Source organism: Hyla sarda, chromosome 8 (assembly GCF_029499605.1).
Source record: "Hyla sarda isolate aHylSar1 chromosome 8, aHylSar1.hap1, whole genome shotgun sequence".
Classification (NCBI taxonomy): Eukaryota; Metazoa; Chordata; class Amphibia; order Anura; family Hylidae; genus Hyla; species Hyla sarda.
Genome location: NC_079196.1, coordinates 100,157,222 through 100,170,390, shown reverse-complemented (window position 1 = coordinate 100,170,390; position 13,169 = coordinate 100,157,222). Strand labels below are relative to the sequence as shown.

At 44.7% G+C, this 13,169-nt stretch overlaps 1 protein-coding gene across 2 annotated transcripts in view; it reads left to right on the top strand.

Moving 5' to 3' along the window:
• Positions 1-9,841, top strand: part of WDR12 (WD repeat domain 12) — a 35,669-nt gene extending 25,828 nt beyond the window's left edge. For both annotated transcript variants that reach the window (XM_056533905.1, XM_056533904.1), the window contains exons 10-13: positions 2,872-2,977; positions 6,856-6,988; positions 7,081-7,153; positions 9,214-9,841. In XM_056533905.1, the coding sequence (XP_056389880.1) occupies positions 2,872-2,977; positions 6,856-6,988; positions 7,081-7,153; positions 9,214-9,291 (390 nt within the window). In that variant the 3' untranslated portion in view covers positions 9,292-9,841. The remainder of the gene's footprint in view (positions 1-2,871; positions 2,978-6,855; positions 6,989-7,080; positions 7,154-9,213) is intronic.
• Positions 9,842-13,169: the final 3,328 nt, after the last annotated feature.

The window sequence follows — 13,169 nt, the reverse complement described above, 5'->3', positions numbered from 1 at the left end:
GTTCCAGTTTCAATTTGCTTCTGCATTGGAGGTTCTGGGTTGGATGGTGGCGGCCATGGAGGCTGTTCCATTTGCCCAGTTTCATTACCGCCCTCTTCAACTTGTACTTCTATCCCGGTAGGACAGATCTGTTATCCCTCGATCGCAGGATCATTCTTCCTCAGAGGTCTTGTCAGTCCCTTCTGTGGTGGCTTCATTCCCCTCTGCTTTTATAGGGGTGCTCCTTTCTGCCCCTCCGTTGGCAAGTCGTCACGACTGACTCCAGTCTTTCGGGTTGGGGAGGTGCCTTCAGTGACCGGACAGTCCAAGGCCTTTGGTCCCATCCCCCGAGAAGCCCTTCTCCCCATCAACGTTTTGGAACTGAGGGCGATCTAGCTTTGCCTGTGCCATTGGGCGATCCTTCTTCGGGACCATCCTGTTCATGTCCAGTCGGACAACTCCACTGCTGTGGCGTACATCAATCGCCAGGGCGGCACTCGCAGCTCGGCGGCGAGTGCTGAGTTCCCCCAGAGAAGAATCCTGGACACCTCGGAGTGCCGGCCATCTCAGCAATTCTCATCCCGGGAGTGCACAACTGGGAAGCGGACTTTCTCAGCCGATCCTCAGGCGAGTGGTCTCTTCATCCGGAGGTGTTTGCAGAGATTTGCAACCTCTGGGGCACTCCAGACGTGGACTTATTCGCGCCCCGCCACAACCAGAAAGTTCCTCACTTTGTGGCGAAGTCCTAGGATCCCTTGGCCCCGGGCGTGGATGCCCTTGTGATTCCTTGGTCATACTTTGCCCTACCCTATCTTTCCCTCCTCTTCCTCTCCTTCCCAGGGTCCTGAGGAAGTTCAAAGCAGAGGGCATTCTCGTGGCTCCGGACTGGCCCAGGAGGGCGCACAAGCCCTCTTCTGTGCACTATGATCAGGGCGTGCAAGCCCTCTTCTGCGAAGATTTAGCACCGTACCTGGCGGTCTTTTCACTGATGTGAACCTCACTCCTTTTTCTCCAGTTACGTTTTCACTCCCCAAACTTCTTTCCTTTTTGCAGTCGGGGCTAGAACAACAGTTAGCTCTCAGTTTCGGCCCTTTACATTCTCTTTCAATGTCCTGTAGTGTCCAATTCCCATGTCCGGACTTTTCTTCAGGGAGTGGCCCATGCGGCTCCTCCTTACAGGTCCCCTACACCTCCTTTGGACTTGAACTTAGTTCTTTGTGCCCTGCAGGGTGCTCCCTTCGAACCTCTCAGGGACATTCCTCTTCACCTCCTTTCCTGGAAGGTGGCGTTCTTTATTGCAATTACCTCTATTAGTAGAGTTTCAGAGCTGGCTGCTCTCTCCTGCCGTTCTCCCTTCCTGATCATACACCAGGACAAAGTTGTTTTCCGTCCGGTTCCGTCCTTCTTACTTAAGGTTGTTTCTGTTTTTCATCTCAATGAGTACATCTCATCCCAAAGAACGTTTGCTCCACAAACTTGATGTGGTGAGGGCTGTTCGGACCCATCTGTCACTTCTTCTTTTCGACAGTATGACTCCTCTGTTCTCACGGAAGGTTGCCGAAAAGGACAACCTGTTTCAAAGGACACCATTTCTCGGTAAATCCGGTCTGCTATTTCGGAAGCTTACTGCTGCAAGTAGAAGACCCCACCCTTCAGGGTTTCTGCTCATTCCACTCGTTCTGTCGGGTCATCCTGGGCTCTTCGCAATATGGCTTCGGCCCCGCAGGTTTGTAGAGCGGTCACATGGTTGTCTTTGCACACCTTCACGATGTTCTACCAGGTTCATACCTTTGGGCCATAAGGTGTTGCAGGCGGCGGTGGTCCAGCCTTACACATGATTGGTTTTCTTTTGCCCACCCTAGGGACTGCTTTGGTACGTCCCATGGTCTGTGTCCCCAATGGAGCCGATAGAGGAAAGGAGATTTTTATGCTTACCGTAAAATCAGAGGATCCATTGGGGGACACAGCACCCGCCTCTTCTTTCTCTGGTGTTCCTGGTTCGGTTACCTGTCCGAGGGTGTGTTCAGTTACTTTTTATTCTGTGGTTTTCTAGGACAGTTCATGTGTTTTTCTGATCTGTTGGTCCTCTCCTACTGCTCTGGGACTAAAACTGATTAGCTCAGGTGCCTGTAGGTGTGTATACCCTGCTGGGAGGGGCCGACTTTTCTTGTTATCATAGTGTCAAGCCTCCTAGTGACAGCAGCATATACCCATCATCTGTGTCCCCCAATGGGTCATCTGAGAGATTTTACGGTAAGCATAAAGCTCTCCTTATTTTAATAGTTTGGACATTTACACACATGATACCAAATATGTAAAAAAAAATATATATTTTTTTTGTAAAATGGGAAAATTTTAAATGGGAAAAAGTGTAAAAAACAAAAAAAAATAAAATAAAAAAAGAATTACTTTTAGGTGTCCCCATAGTGGACTTTTAAATGCAATCATTAGGTTGCATTTACTGTATAATGCTATTGCTATGGCCTTCCTCCGCCATCTTAGCTCATGGAACCCCTGCGATCATGTCGTGGGTGTTCTGTGAGCCCCTCTGAGTTACCGCAGATGTTTTACTTTCAATTAAGATATCATGACTGGCATTGATCACAGTGTCCAAAGGGTAATGACCGGCAGTGACTGGATCACTTATGCCTGTCATTACTGATAGTAGCCGACACTCACTGTTCTAAAGCAAGCGCTGCTCCTGCGCTTGATTCAAAGCCGTTTAAGGATTCACGGTGTACAGGTATGCCCATGGTCCTTAAGTACCAGGACGCAAGGGTGTACCTGCACACCCTTGGTCCTTAAAAGGTTAAATGTTTGGTTGTTTTTATATCTGGTGGTTGTTATATGTAATGAATTCAGTGTTGATACTTTTCTTTTATTATCTACTAGACTGGAAGCAAGGTGTTTAATTGTATTTCTTACTCGCCACTGTGCAAACGACTGGCATCTGGTAGTACAGACCGACATATCCGTTTATGGGATCCAAGAACTAAAGGTTAGTACTCATTCTTCTCAGTTATTTCTTCCACTCGGAAACAGCCCTTCTGCTCCATGGGAGCTTTCTGTCCTCCATGAGCTCGCCTTAGGACACCTGTGATAAGGTTTGACAGGTGTACCGCCCCAGTCAAACTCCCCACCTTACAAAACATATGTATAATGCAGTCCTATGCAATCCCTTTTCTAAATCACTTAATTTTTTAGTAAATCTGTTTTTATTAAAGTTTTAACAAGAGAAACAATGGAATGTATGAAGATATGGGTCACACATGAAAGGCACAAAAAAAAGTGATCACGCGGGACCACATCGACAATAAAATGAAAATGAGTAAGAGTGGGAACCTTCCAGTACCAGTGCAAGAAAGCAGAGGGGGGAAAGGGAAGTTAGAGATGGGAGAGAAAGTCAGGAAAAAGGTAAGGGAAAGATTTCATATAATCATATCCAACCACGGGATCAACCCACCCAAGAAAAAAACTCTGGGGACTCCAGAAAAGAGTCCCAGGACAGCCAGACCCTAGTAAAGGCATCAGATTTATCCATGTCAGAAACCACCATTTCCTCCATTCTACGCACCCTATTTAAGGTCTCCACAAATTCTTCCCAGGATGGCGTCACTGGAGGTTTCCAGTGCCAAAGGATAAACGCCCTCACTGCCCCCAGAAAATGTCTCTGAAGCCTCTCTTTGGACCATGGAAGGGAGCCCAGGATTAGAGTAAGAAGAGTTATTTTAGGAGAGGGTAGATAGACATCAGAGAAGACCTTTTTATTAAAGAGTTAAAACACAGACTCCCAGAAAGGCAGGAAAATAGGACAGTCCCACCAGGTATGTATGTGCTTACCGCTCTACCACAATGCCTACATGTCACCGGAGCTGTTGGAAACATCCCATGGCTAAATCACTTAGATTTTTAATATGTATCAGAATTGCTTCCTAAATACCTGTTCTCCCTGCCGCATATCACTGTGCATTAGGAGACATGGTTTTCCTCTCCAGCTCCATAGCACTCGTCTCTAGTGCGGGACCCAGCATAATGTGATTCTATGGCCCTCCTCCAACCCTTCTTCAGAAACTAAAAAAAAAAAACTAGGATTTTTTGTTTTGTTTTTTCTCCACACTGGTTCCTGGAACAGGAGAGGGGGGTGTTCTCGGCTGGAAGGTGGAAGAGTTGATGACTGGATGTTCATCAATGAAGGCTTAGCATCTTTCACTTCCTTCTCCATACATTTTTGACAGAAGAGCGTCTTAATTGGAGAGAAGCTTTTTAGACCATAATGTATATTTATCTACACTTTCCAGCTTTATTTTCTTTTAGGCTTTTTAGGTGCATCCTTGTCAGAGAGCAGAGGCTAATAGGCAGGCACAGGAGCCTATCTTTCCACAAAGTGCCGCATAATAAACCCTAGAGGCCACACATGCCAACTAGGCCACAACCCCCACTGATTTGGGCAGGATACAGTGCGAGCCAGAGCCCGCATGGGACCCCCACAGAGTCCACCACACCACCAGGACACAGACGACTCCCTTTAGCCAACCTGGAAGGGGACCACCAAAAAGCCCCAAACCACTCTCCATCCCCCTTCACTCATGCTGGAGAGCTTCCTGATGATGACAGATACCCTACTCAGCCGGACACTGGCAAGCACCCTAGAGAGAGTGCAACATCTTTTCCCATGCCGCATGAGGGACATGAAAACACCAAGGAGTGGTATGGGGAGGGACTTTTTCTTTATCCTGTCTTCCTGTCCCAATTTGGGCACAGAGATCAACCTCCGGGGGTGCTGTCATGGAGAGTGACTTGAGAAACAATTTCATTTGTTAAATGACAGACACTGACTGCATTTAATGGACCCCATTGACTTTGAGTCTTTCTGTATTTCATGATTTTGCATACTGCACAGTTCTTTCAGTATTTTTGAAAGAATCTACAATAGAGGCTCCTTACGGGACTTCCAACACAGATATAAAAAAAGGCCCCCTGAAGCGTAATAAGCAGAAAAACTATGGAATTAAAATTTCAGATAGTGAGCACTTTGAATATATTCTTATTAATAAAAAGTTCCAAGAATTAGACAAGTCAGCAAAGAGTCTTTTTTTATTTCTCTTTTATTGTATTGTAGGCTGCCTTTTCAAGGAAAACTGTCAGCCAGTTCACCCACATTAAACCAAATACACTGGGTTATAGTGTGGGTGACCAGTAGTCCATACACGGGTCACTTACATTTTAGCGTTTTTATCCTCTAAATTTCAGTAATTCACCTCCTCAGTTGCACTCTGCAGGCGTGTCCCCTGCCAGCAGTCATGCTTTGGGTTCCAGAGGAAGGGGCTTAAGCCCGCCCCCCTTATTAGCATATTCCTTTTCTTCAACTCCACTTCCTAGTGACGTGGAGTCACACTCCCCCTGAGCACAGCGCTATGTTTGCAGAGCGCATGCGCTGAAGTTTTTACTCAGCTCTGATGTCTTGATGACGAGAGCTTTGTCGGGAGAGCCGCTCTGCGTAGCGTAACTGCGCATGTGCTGGTCCCTCGCTACCCGGAAGTCAAGTGTAGCGAGGGACCGGTGCATGCACGGTTATGCTGTGCAGAGCGTCTCTCCTGACTCATAGCTCTCACGTCATCAGGACATGAGCTGGATAGAAACTTCAGTGCATGCGCTCTGCAGACAGACCACTGCGTTCACTAGGACATGTAGTTGAAGAAAATATGCAAATAAGGGGGGAGGGCTTAGGGCCCTTCCTCCGTAACCCAAAGCATGACTGCTGGCGGGGGACACGCCTCCAATGTACAACTGAGGAGATTAATTACGGAACTTTAGAGGACAAAAACTCGGCGGCAACAAAACGCTAAAATGTAAGTGACCCGTGTATGGACTCTTGTTCACCCACACTATAACCCAGTGTATTGGGTGGGTGAACTGGCTGACAGTTTTCCTTTAAAGGATACCTTTTACCATAAAATTCCAGTCCAATCTGCAGGGATCATGTTATAGAGCAGGAAAAGCTTAGAAGATTGATAAATCGTTATGTGGGAACCATTTTCAGGATAACTTGTCATTTGCCCAAGTAAATCTCTGCTAATTCTAGGCTAAGTAGTCAACTGGGTGGTCCTCTCTTTTTTTGAGGCTGCCCTCCTTTACAACAGATTTACATGAATAAATTACTAGTAATCCAGGAACTTTTCACACTATTAACCTGCACAGCTCCTCCTAATTTTTTTTTTCACATCAACTGGCCCCAGAATGTTAAAACAGATTTGTAACTTACTTATTAAAAAAAAAAAAAACTTAATCCTTCCAGTACTTATCAGCTGCTGAAGTTGAGGTGTTCTTTTCTGTCCTTGACAACCGTGCTCTCTGCTGACACCTCTGTCTGTCTCAGAAACTGTCCAAAGCAGTATATGTTTGCTATGGGGATTTGCTCCTACTCTGGACAGTTTCTGAGACAGACAGGTGTCAGCAGAGAGCACTGTTGTCAGACAGAAAAGAACAACTCAACTTCAGCAGCTGATAAATACTGGAAGGATTAAGATTATTATTTTTTTTTTTTATAGAAGTAATTTACAGATCGGTTTAACTTTCTGGAGCCAGTTGATATGAATTATTTTTTTTTTTACTGGAGTACCCCATTAAAACGTCAGTCCAATCTGCAGGCATTGTGTTATAGATTAGGAGGAGCTGAGCAGATTGATAGTGTTCCTGTATAACTAGTAATTTATTCATGTAAATCTCCTGTTCTGGGATAAGTAGTAAAGAGGGCAGCCCCCCCAAAAAGAGCTGTCATTCAACAAGTTCCAACAGGTTCCATGTTAAATTCTAGTTACAGAACAAATAAGAAAGTTTTATGTTTTTAGTGTTCATGAATGTTGCTTTACTCTACAGATGGGTCCCTGGTCCTGCTTTCTTTAACTTCTCACACAGGATGGGTAACAACAGTAAAATGGTCGCCAACCAATGAGGAGCAACTTGTATCTGGATCACTTGATAGGATTGTGAAGCTTTGGGACACCAGGAGGTAGGAGGCCATGAATTAATCTTTGTTTGTCCATCGTATACCCTTTTTTACCATGGTATTTAGCTTCACTGTTCTTTCTGCTCCCTTCTCAGTTGTAAAGCCCCTCTTTATGATCTTGCTGCACATGAAGATAAAGTTTTAAGTGTTGACTGGACAGAACATGGGGTAAGGACTATAACACGACACATTTATGTTTCATTACTTAAGTTGATTTTTAGTGCAGTGATTTAAAGGCAAACATGAGTGAATACAAAAGAGAAGTATCAGTCTTACCGTCATACTTTTTGCTTCTTTTTGGATATGCTCACTTGACATGTATCTACTACCATTCAGTAACCATCTAGAGCAGTGGTCTCCAAACTATGGACCTCCAGATGTTTTTTTAATTTTTTTTATTTAGAATTGTTTTATGGAGAATAGAAGTCCTTACTAGAACAGACCTGTCGAAATAGCTATCACAGTACATTTAAAGGGAATACTGCTGATTAAATAATATCCTTGGTTTAATAACACTTTTAGATAATACACTGCTCAAAAAAAATAAAGGGAACACTTAAACAACACAATGTAACTCCAAGTCAATGACACTTCTGTGAAATCACACTGTCCACTCAGGAAGCAACACTGATTGACAATCAATTTCACATGCTGTTGTGCAAATGGAACAGACAACAGCTGGAAATTATAGGCAATTAGCAAGACACCCCAATAAAGGAGTGGTTCTGCAGGAGGTGACCACAGACAACTTCTCAGTTCTTTTGCTTCCTGGCTGATGTTTTGGTCACTTTTGAATGCTGGCAGTGCTTTCACTCTAGTGGTAACATGAGATGGAGCCTACAACCCACACAAGTGGCTCAGGTAGTGCAGCTCATCCAGGATGGCACATCAATGCGAGATGTGGCAAGAAGGTTTGCTGTGTCTGTCAGCATGGTGTCCAGAGCATGGAGGCGCTACCAGGAGACAGGCCAGTACATCAGGAGACGTGGAGGAGGCCGTAGGAGGGCAACAACCCAGCAGCAGGACTGCTACCTCTGCCTTTGTGCAAGGAGGAGCAGGAGAAGCATTGCCAGAGCCCTGCAAAATGACCTCCAGCAGGCCACAAATGTGCATGTGTCCACTCAAACGGTCAGAAACAGACTCTATGAGGGCCCAACGCTCACAGATGGGGGTTGTGCTTACAGCTCAACACCGTGCAGGACGTTTGGCATTTGCCAGAGAACATAAAGATTGGCAAATTCACCACTGGTGCCCTGTGCTCTTCACAGATGAAAGCAGTTTCACACTGAGCACATGTGACAGATGTGATAGTCTGGAGATGCCATGGTGAACGTTCTGCTGCCTGCAACATCCTCCAGCATGATCGGTTTGGCGGTGGGTCAGTAATGGTGTGGCATTTCATTGGGGGGCTGCACAGCCCTCCATGTGCTTGCCAGAGGTAGCCTTACTGCCATTATGTACCGAGATGAGATCCTCAGACCTGAGTTCCTCCTAATGCAGGACAATGCTAGACCTCCTGTGGCTGGAGTGTGTCAGCAGTTCCTGCAAGAGGAAGGCATTAATGCTATGGACTGGCCCGCCCGTTCCCCAGACCTGAATCCGATTGAGCACATCTGGGACATCATATCTCGCTCTATCCACGAACTCCACATTGCACCACAGACTGTCCAGGATGGCGGATGCTTTTGTCCAGGTCTGGGAGGACATCCCTCAGGAGACCATCCACCACCTCATCAGGAGCATGCCCAGGCACACACTACTGAGCCTCATTTTGACTTGTTTTAAGGACATTACATCAAAGTTGGATCAGCCTGTAGTGTGGTTTTCCACTTTGATTTTGAGTGTGACTCCATATCCAGACCTCCATGTGTTGATAAAATTTGATTTCCATTGATAGTTGAATGTGCTGAAAACAAAATCACACAAACTATGTAAAGATGAAAGTATTTCATACGATTAGTTCATTCATTCAGATCTAGCATGTGTTATCTTAGTGTGCCCTTTATTTTTTTGAGCAGTGTATAAGAACTTATATACTGGAGTTCCCCTTTAATGGCCACTAGAAAAACAGTCACTACCAAAAGGATGGCTTGTATTTGCTCTTAGTAGCAGCTAGGTAGCATATTTGTAATGGGTTTTTTTTCTGTTATTTTACGGTGGTATATTTGGGTATTGGACAATATTGAAATGTCTGTGTTTAAAAATTTTTTTTTTTTTTTTTTTTACAGTTGATCCTAAGCGGAGGTGCAGACAACAAACTGTATTCCTACAGATACACAGCGCCACCTTCAGATGTTGGTGCATGAACTACAATGTGGACTAATTATTAATTCAAATGGACAGAAGCCCTAAACTCCTGTGCTCATTTGTTTCCATTTGGCTCTCCTTGGAAAGCTGATCTTGCAGTGTACAGATTCTGCCATTTCATTTTAGAGTTCTTCAAGAATTGTTGGTCTCTTATAGCACCTGTATTCCGTGCTGAACTTGGTGTAGTTTTCCACCTAACCGCATATATACAACTTTTAAAAATAGAATCCAAGGCATAAAAACTGTAAGTTTATTGAAAATCTATACTAAAAAAATACAACAGGGCCTTGTCCATAGAGATTTCCACTCTCTGTGGCTTTGGATTCTCTTTTTGATAGTTGTAAGATTGGTGGGGGTCTCAGTACTGGGTACTGTAAGTAAGCTACACTTCTGGCATGTCAGGATTCTATAGCTGATTCAATAATTTCCACTGGTTCTCATCACAACGTGTACCTTTTTTATTTGTCAATACAGACTCCTGTGTTTTTTTTTTTTTCCCTTAAGTGACATTTTATAAAGCACATCAACCAAACAAAGCTATTTATCTGAGTATACCGGAATTACTTAAGAATAAGATCTCACAAAGTTCTATATTCTGCTGCAGTTCAGTTCCAAGACTAAAATAGCATTCCTCATACAATGCAGCTAATGCTGGTTCTAAGTACATAGAATACATGCCACTTACTGCTTGTATGCATGGAGGATGTAAGCAGAGTTTGCCTATGTTTGGTTAAAGGGTCACAGAGTTTTATAAAATATTCGACTTGACCAAACTTTTGACTAAATAGGGCAGTTTTTAAAATGAGACAATCGGGCATGTGAGAAATGACAGGCGGCGGAGGAACCATGCAGACCACTGTCTGGCTTACTGGTATGGGTCCATAGTATGCAACAGGTCACTCCGTGGGACACCTCACACTGTAGGGGGGTACTGGAATGTCAACCACGGACGTGGCAGCTATGAGATTGGTGACCTGGGGAGGAGGGAATAATAGTATATGCACATGCCAAGAACCCTCCCCTGATGGATGACAGTTGGAGGAAGAACCCCCAAAAAGGACCTAGGCGTCTGCCAGGAGTGCAGAAACCCTGTATGGGCACCGGACCGGAGCCATGCCCCGATAGGGAGGGACTAGGACTGGCCGTGGGCACAGTAGACATGGCATGGTACTCAGCAGAAGGGGAAACCAGGCACGGAATGTAACCCTGGAATCTCCAGAGACCGCGTAACTACCCTCTACCGCGGTTCGCATATGCTCCCTAACAGCGTGAGAACTCTGCAGAATTAGTTATGCCAGAGGCATAGGGCAAAAAAAACATTGTGCCGATAGCGCTATCTGGAAAAAAAAAAAAGGGTGGACCCCATATACAGTCCCAGAAAAGGACCCAGCAGATAATAATCTGATAAAAACAGATATTACGGGCAAAAAACTGTAAGAGCCATGAGTTGCCACAAGAGGGAGCCACAAAAGCAGGTAATTACTCACTGGTAATTCTATTTCCTCGTAGTCATGACAGCACCACCAGAGAGATGGACTCCTCCTCCAGGAACAGGAAACCCAAAGAATAAAAAGGATGCACTTCCCTTTCTTCCTCAGTGGATTACCGAGACTCAAGAAGCATCCTACTTAACGGTTAGAACACAAGACTATACACATAACAAATGTATATACAATCATATATATAATTTTTTTTTTTTTATTTTTTTTTTTTTTTACACCTCAGTGAACACACCACATGTGAAAAGATATAAGAAAAAAGGAGTGGGAGTAGTAGGTAGTGCTGTTGTGACTATGAGGAAATAGAATTACCGGTGAGTAATTACCGGCTTTCCACCTCGTCACAACAGCACCACCAGAGAGAATACCAGAGAAAAACTAGGGTGGGACCCACCGCCTGAAGAGCTTTGCGTGAAAAAGCCAAGGAGGATAGGTCATCAACCCTGAGTCTATAGTGCCGAAAAAAAAGTATGTGAGGATGACCAAATAGCCGCCCTACAGATTCGAGCAATAGACGCACCTCTTTTCTCTGCCCATGAAGAGGCGACTGCTCTAGTAGAGTGAGCTCTCAGGTTGGTTGGAGGAGACATACCTGCAGAGGAATAGGCTGCAACAATGGCCTGCCTAACCCACCTGGCAATAGTATCTGCTCTAACACTATTTCCCCTGTTGGGACCTGAAAACTGGACAAACAGCTTATCTGGTTTTCTAAAGCTTCTAGTTCTTTCCAAATACTCTATAACACATCTGCGGACATCAAGTGTGTGGAATAAACTTTCCCCTTCTGAAGATGGATTTGCACAGAAGGATGGAAGGACAACTTCCTGAGATAAATGAAACCCTGAAACCACTTTAGGTAAAAAGGCAGGGTCAGGTCTTAAAATAATCCTATCTGGATATAGGGTTCTCTAGTGGATAGGGCTGCTAACTCCCCTACTCTCCTAGCAGACGTGATAGCTATAAGAAAAGCAGTTTTTTTTAACCAAAACCTTCAGGGGTATAGAAGATAAAGGTTCAAAGGGACTCCTACAAAGAGAATTAAGCACCAGAGTAAGATTCCCAGGGGGAAACAGCGGGTGAACTGACAAGTTGCATCCTGGTAACAGACTTAAAGAATCTCACTACCCGGGGATGATTAGCAATCTTTTGACCAAATAAAGCTCCCAGAGCAGCTACTTGTACTTTAAGGGTGGCAGCCCTTAATCCTTTCTCAAGACCTTTTTGTAAAAAATCAAGAATAGAGGCATAATTCGGCCTATCTAAATTAAATGCAGTAGAGCCTGAGAAAGACAAAAATTTCTTCGATATCCTAAAATAAATTTTTGTAGTGACAGGTTTTCTACTGTATTGTAAAGTGGAAATAACAGCATCAGACAGACCCTTGGACTTTAGGATCATCCTCTCAAGAGCCAGGCCCTCAGATGGAGATTGCGGAAATCTGGATGAAGGACCGGGCCTTGACTGAGAAGGTCCTGAATTTCCGGAAGAACCCAGGGATCTGTTAGCGACATAGTCCTTAGAGAGGAAAACCATGCCCTCCGTGGCCAGAATGGGGCTATTAATATGACTGTCGCCGTGTCCTCTTTGATCTTCCTTATGACTCCTTATGGGGATTAATGCCAGAGGAGGAAAGGCGTAGCCCAAGTCCCAACCCCGAAGTCTGAGAAAGAGCGTCCACTGCTAGGGGTCTGTCTGCTGGACTTAGGGAAAGAAAGTCTCTGACCTGTTTGTTGCACCTGGTAGCGAAAAGATCCACTTGAGGGGTTCCCCAGAGAGCTGTGATCTTGCGAAAAATTTAGGGATTTAACCGCCACTCCCCTTGCAAGATTGAATGACTGCTTAAAAAGTCTGCTCTGAAATTTAGATCCCCTTTGATATGAACTGCAGATATTGTCTTTAGATGGGATTCTGCAAAAGATAGGACCTGAAAAGACAAATTCATGAGGGAAGTACTCCTCGTAGTTCCCTGTCTATTTATGAAAGACACAGTGGTGGTATTATCTGAGAAGATTTTAACATTGGTGCCCTTAATAGTCTCTTTGGCTGACTCAAGCGCCCTATACACCGCCAACAGTTCTTTGAAATTTGAGGATTTGGTCAAAACTTCCTCTTCCCAGATACCTTGCAAGATTAAGTCATTTAAATGAGCCCCCCAACCCCAAGAAGTGGCATCAGTAGTGATGACAACAGGGTCTTGATAAACCCAATCTACCCCTTTAGAAAGGTTATCTCTAACTAACCACCAATCCAAAGAGGCCAGCACTTGAGGGGGCAATACAATGCGTCTAGCCAGATCCTGTTGAGAACCATCCCAAGCCCCAAGGAGCTCGAACTGTAATGCTCGAGCATGGAAGTGGGCCCAGGGGACTGCTGGAATG